This window comes from Anarrhichthys ocellatus, unplaced genomic scaffold, assembly GCF_004355925.1.
Source record: "Anarrhichthys ocellatus isolate YVR2014 unplaced genomic scaffold, GSC_Weel_1.0 scaffold38, whole genome shotgun sequence".
NCBI lineage: Eukaryota > Metazoa > Chordata > Actinopteri > Perciformes > Anarhichadidae > Anarrhichthys > Anarrhichthys ocellatus.
This window is the reverse complement of record NW_022280068.1, coordinates 1,632,937-1,639,042: the sequence shown is the minus strand read 5'-3', so window position 1 is coordinate 1,639,042 and position 6,106 is coordinate 1,632,937. Positions and strand designations below refer to the sequence as shown.

The 6,106-nt window shown below is 42.1% G+C and overlaps 1 protein-coding gene across 1 annotated transcript in view; it reads right to left on the bottom strand.

Moving 5' to 3' along the window:
• The window catches only part of vegfc (vascular endothelial growth factor c), a 28,115-nt gene that overhangs the window by 16,127 nt on the left and 5,882 nt on the right, over positions 1 to 6,106 (bottom strand). The window contains exon 2 of the mRNA XM_031867069.1: positions 2,443 to 2,582. Coding sequence (XP_031722929.1) covers positions 2,443 to 2,582 — 140 coding nt within the window. The remainder of the gene's footprint in view (positions 1 to 2,442; positions 2,583 to 6,106) is intronic.

The window sequence follows — 6,106 nt, the reverse complement described above, 5'->3', positions numbered from 1 at the left end:
CGCGACCCGACCCCGGATAAGCGGTGGAAAATGGATGGATGGATGGATGGATGGATGGATGGATTTCACGATACATTCTTCACAATAAAAGTCCTCCGTTTTTATTTAAAAGCTTTTGTTTTGAAGCAGCAAAATCAGGAAATGCTGTGTTTTCATCAGCAGCCTTCTGCCCTAATCATGTGTGGGGGGAAGATGATGGAGACATGCATTTGAGAAATTGTCCACATGCTGTCCTCACCTCCCTGAGATCAGAACTCAATGTGAGCCGGGCCACCTCGGCATGTGGTCTGGCTGATCGGATCCCAATGCGAGCAAGATCTGGTCTCTGAGTGTACAGACATGATATTTAATGCGTCCTGGTATGATCATCTGACAATAGTCACATTGAAAAGACAAGTGTAGCCTGTGAGATGAAAATCAAAGCCCCAATACAGAGAGAACTGTTCTCTGCACGCACGCACACCTGAGGGAACCGTTGACTTGGACACGGAGACAGACGGCAGGTGCTGTGTTTGCACACACATTGTTTTGAAGTTGTGAAAGAGTCTGATGATGACAAGAGTCACGGTGTAGTTTTAATTACTTCTGCAGCGGCATAGACTCATAAAGGGACATGCTCACTAACGACAGAGGAAAAAGATGGGAGGGAGGAAAGGCAGAGAGATTTTGGGGGAAAAGGCTTCTGTGCTACTGTTGCGGTTCTCACAGGTTCACCTAATGTGAAACATACGAGTGCGTCATGCTTACATGTTGGATGATTTGTGGGTGTGACAATCTCTACAATGCGTTTCTGACACGTTGTTGAACGCCACCATTTTGCAAGTGCGTGAGTGCATGTACATGTTATGTACCAGTACATAACATTCCTCTAAAGTCACAAGTGGTCTGTCTCTCTCTGTCTCTCTCTCTCTCTCACACACACACACTCCCTATTAACGTCAATGAAGTGGACTGTGAGCCACTACAACATCCAGAGAGAATGAAACTGTAGATATTTAAGGAATGCTTACATAGAATCCATCTGTCAAAGGAGTCTATTTGAATTGATTTCCATGTCATTAGCAGAACATGATATTTTAGCATCATATTACAGCAGCTACCATCCTACAGGTTACATTCCAGTGTATGTCTGGCAAACACACACACACACACCCTTCATTGACTAACGCTTCATGTCGTTCCTCGGTTTAGCTTTATTGTGAAGTTATATGGCACATATAAGTGCACATTCCATATTGAACAGGTCAGAGATGAAACGTGTTGGCGAACGAAAACATCCGATCTGTGTGGAGCGATGGAGAATGTAACGTTCCTCAAATTAATGCATGCAATAAACAGAAATGACATACTTCCATCATGTTTTCGACATTGTTTTCCACCATTTGAGGTTTGACTGGCGCTCTTTTAAGACATCATCTTTTTGTGTCCTCTACCTGTGTGGGTTTTATGGCATCGACTGGAGAATTAGAGTCACGCATTATTTCACATTTTCGATTTGCAACGTTAACCATGTGGCATTCTGTGTTTCTGCAACCGTGATACGAAGCCGATATGAAACATTTTGTTCGCTATTCAACGAATCTCGTAGTTTGCAGAAACGTACGATGCCAACATTTATTTCTAGAGATATTTAAACTCAGAAACAGAAACTCGTTCCCAACCTGAAGGGTCGCCCTCCACCTTTTTCCGGCGGAGTATCATGACCTAAGCTGCTACACGTTCAGCTGCAAACCGCCAATGAAGCAGGACTACCTCAGACACAATCCTGGGGTCACCAAACTGGACAATCTGCACTGAGCTACACATCCTGATCACAAAGATCACAAACTGAACAGGAGACAAGGGACAGCATGGGCAAACTTGTACTGAGAACTCTCTTTGTATGAAAATTGATGATATGAGGCCAATTGTTAGCGGTTATGTCAACCAGGCATAATTGTTAATGAATGGACTAGAACATTCAAACCAACTATAGTATATTTGCATCCTTCTGTTTTCAGGACACATGGCAAAAAGGAGAACATGAACCTCTTCCTCATGGGATCCTGACTGGAGAGATCATAACTCGCAGCGTGCTTCATGCAGGTATGCACTCAGGAACATACACACATGTCATGGCTCTGTGAAGTTTAATCAAGAGCTATTCTGAAAAGTGTTTCCTAAAGTAACACCCCCTGTATACACACTCAGCACAGGAGGCAGCGTAACAATAGATTCATACACTCTTTATGTGCACACAAACACACAGAGCTCTGAGACAGAGGTCTCCTTTGGGTCTGAATACTGTGTGCAAAGCTGACAGGTGTGTGTGTGTGTGTGTGTGTGTGTGTGTGTGTGTGTGTGTGTGTGTGTGTGTGTGTGTGTGTGTGTGTGTGTGTGTGTGTGTGTGTGTGTGTGTGAGATCCACAGAGACAGAATGATGCAGTGAGTATGAGCGCTTACTCAGGCAGGGATCTCCTGATGATGCTGTGAACTTGTTTGTAGACGTCCAGTTTGGACAGACAGCTGCACTGCGTGTGGTTAGCCACACTGATGGTCACCGGCTTGGTGCCTTGGGTGATCAGCACTGTGATCTCAAACAGCTGCAGAAAGAGCAAAAGAGAGAAGAGTCAGAGGAAGATAGTGCACTTTTTGTATGTTTCGCAAGGTGAGCAGGACAGGTTGCCTCTTAGGGCTCCACAAGTTCCTAAAATAATCCAGTTCACCATACAACATAAGTGTGGACTTTTCATGATCAGAAATTCTTGTTTTCTGTCCCACCATTGTACATCCGACATTAATCTTGTTGCCATATTCAGATAGCTGTGGATAAAGTGTTGCCTACAGGTTGAAGAATGTATAATAAAAGTGAAGCAGAACAACACATTCTCACTCCCATCTCGTCATATATGGCAGCTTGGTCAGTGACCCTACGATTCAAACTATGATGCTTCAGGTTCCCATCTAGTGTCACTTCTGGACGAGTCAGGGACAACGTGTCAGTTTCCCCTCTGCATGCATAGTGCCTTTGTAAAATAAACTACCAACATAGGTTTACTTAGTTTTTAGGTTTATTTAAGCAATAAAAGTACTTGTTTATGTTTTGGAAAATATTGTGTTTTGGGTTAAAATAATTAACTTTGTTGCGTAAAATAAATATCTTTGTTACGTAGCTGGTGTTATTTAAGTACATATGTAACATAACAAAAGTTAAGATAAGTCATGCTTGAATTTTGGTTTCACACGGGACACAAACGGCGGTCTAGATGTTTAACTTTCTTTACCAGGACTCCGGTCCAATGATAATATTCTCCATGTCAGCTGGATGTAAAACCTTGATAAGATGATAATGTCTGTGGCATATACATGTCATAACTAAATATATTTAAAATTCCTTTTGTGAAAGTTCTGAATGCCACTTCATCCCATTCAACTGGCCTCAACTTTGAATTCAGTCAATAAAGGTAGTCCATCACAAAAAGGCACTATTTCACACATTCCTTTAACAAGGACCCTTCAACATGGAGCCTTCAACTTGGAGTTCAACCTGATGCTGGAATCACTGGGAAAAGGAGCACATTTCAAAATGAATACAATACGTGAGAATGTGAAGGATTACCACTTGAAGATCAGAACGTGTAAAAAGGAGCTGGGCTTGGTTATTTGGTTATTTCACATGGCACTGATGAAGATACTTACAGGCTGCTGTACAGAATAGAAGAGAAACCCTGAGAGCCACTTCATTCTTTCAATCATGGAGTTGAACAGCATGAATAGAAACTAATTAGTCTCAATGACTCCTATTCAAGCCTCTTAAGCAGCTTAAACTGTCTCTCTCCCTCTCATCCTAATGAGGATATCATTAAAGCTGACCTCAGTCTTTTTGACCTGGTAGAGAGCTCACCATGGTTACAGAAGACACACGCATACAAAATAAATCTTTGAGATCACCATGACCACCACTGGGTTGAAAAGTTCACCTGGACACATTTCTTAAATTTGTGGTTGGCTTGAAAGTCTATGAAATTCTTCATACTTACGCTTCCTCTCTTTGACTAGAACCAAGGCTCTGGTGTTTTGAGGCATCAATTTCCTGCAGAGGATGGAACTCCTCCACACTGCTCAAGTGTCTTTTAATAAATCAAAAAATTCTGAGTCCCGACACAAACTGCAGTGTTGCCGTTGTTTTATCCTCTTCAAGTAGGCAGAAGAAAAGAAAACATGATGAAACTTTATTGATCCTTGAAGTGGTATTAGCATATTGCTGTGTGCTGTAACACTGCACGGCACGGGAGTGCAGAGGAGCTGTTTGACTACCTCATCGACCTCTGCCAGAGATATTCTTCAAACTCTGCCTCCTCAAACTCTATCCTGCCAGTTTAGCTAATCTTGTTTTCTCCCTGAATATTTTAGTTTATCTTCCCTGATGGATTTGTTTTGTTTGTTTGTGTATCTAATGTGTAAAGTTAAATGGAAAGGGTTATTCCTCTGAGGAGCATGAACGTGCTCACTAAATTCCATGCCAGGTTGCCTGATATTGTTGGTGTATGGAAAACCTGGCCGGATGATGGTGCTGAAGGAATGGTTAGAAGGCCATTGAAAACATCAGGATTCAGTGTCTCGGGACCATGAATATGTAAAGCAAATTTCTTTGCCATCTGGCAATTAGTTGTAAAGATATCTTGCTCTGCACCGGAACGTTGGAAGGAGGGACAGACTGACATTACCATTGTTGGGCCCCATGGAGCAAAAAATAAAATATCTCTAATATAGCATGTGAGGTAACACAGCCAACTGTGACAACACCAGAACACATAAGTCACAATATAGAAGAGGGAAAGACGGAACAAACCAGAGGGTTAAAGAAAAGGTTTTACACTTTAGAGTGAAGATAGATGACAGCGCAGGTGTTGAGCTAAACCCTTATGCAGAGACCAGACAGACATAAATGCTTAAAGATACTGACAGTCAGTCAAATTGTAAATTATACAGTTTAGCAAACTTCTATTACCTGCTAAGTGTCAGAAACTCAACGAGTGCCAGCTGCTTCAAGGAACTGCCAAAGTAAATCAGCACAATGAAACTTTCAGGATGACGAAACAAACCACAGAACGCTCTTTAAAGAAACAGCCACATTTGACTCTTCACCTCTCCTTACATCCATTTTGAGATAATCTAATATTCAAGAAGTCATTACCATTCAGTTAAACTGTAAATCTAGTCTACCATCATTCGAATGACGTACTATAAAGCCTATGTAAATCTCAAACTCTGGCCAGTACTCTGAGATTGCAGCCAAAAATAGCAGTTTGGAAAAACCGGCAGAGTAAAAGAATGTGTTGTGAAACCTCAAGGAGACTCCCAGCTTTGTTACTGCTGCCAGGCCAAAGCCTCTCAGCCTCGAGCTTGGCGTAATTTTTTCTTGCCTAAACTAAAGGGTGGCATGCTGCGCAAAGTTTCTTAAACCTTTAGTCCAAGAATCATTCAAACACCGTTGTCCAATTTTCAAAATGTGCTACAAGGCTGACTTTTTAGTCTGCTGTTTAACTGACTCTTTGAAGATGTTTGCTTTTCCAATGACAATGCTATGCTCGTTCTGTAGGGGACAAAACAACAATACAAAATCAATTTCAGCCACCAACTTAGCAGTGAATAGGGCTGGACCCAAATATTCAACCACCATTTGTGGGTATTCAGTTTTTAACTTGGATACATAAACATAATGCATAAAACACACCAAACCTTTTGGAAAATGTGTCTTATTCAATACAAATCAACAATACAGACAACAATACTTTAGAATAACAGAATCCTTAAATAATGAATGACTTAAATTAAACCAAAAGACTAACGTTGCAGCGATATGCCGTTTATCTCAGCCGAGAGAAATGTGCGGCTGAGTCCGTCCCGAGTCATGGAGACGAGCCATGCCAGAGCCAGCGCCACCGCTGCTTATATCGGAGTACAACCCAAACAGGGCTCAGGCTAAAAGAGCTGAGCAGAAGCCTCTAGAGGCTGCATCATGCAGGGGCTTGCAGTCGGGCTCTGCTGGAGAGGCGGTGCGTAATGCCCGGAGACATCAGCCTCAAGACACCACTGTTCTGTGGGAGAGGGTAAACGTGTCTTT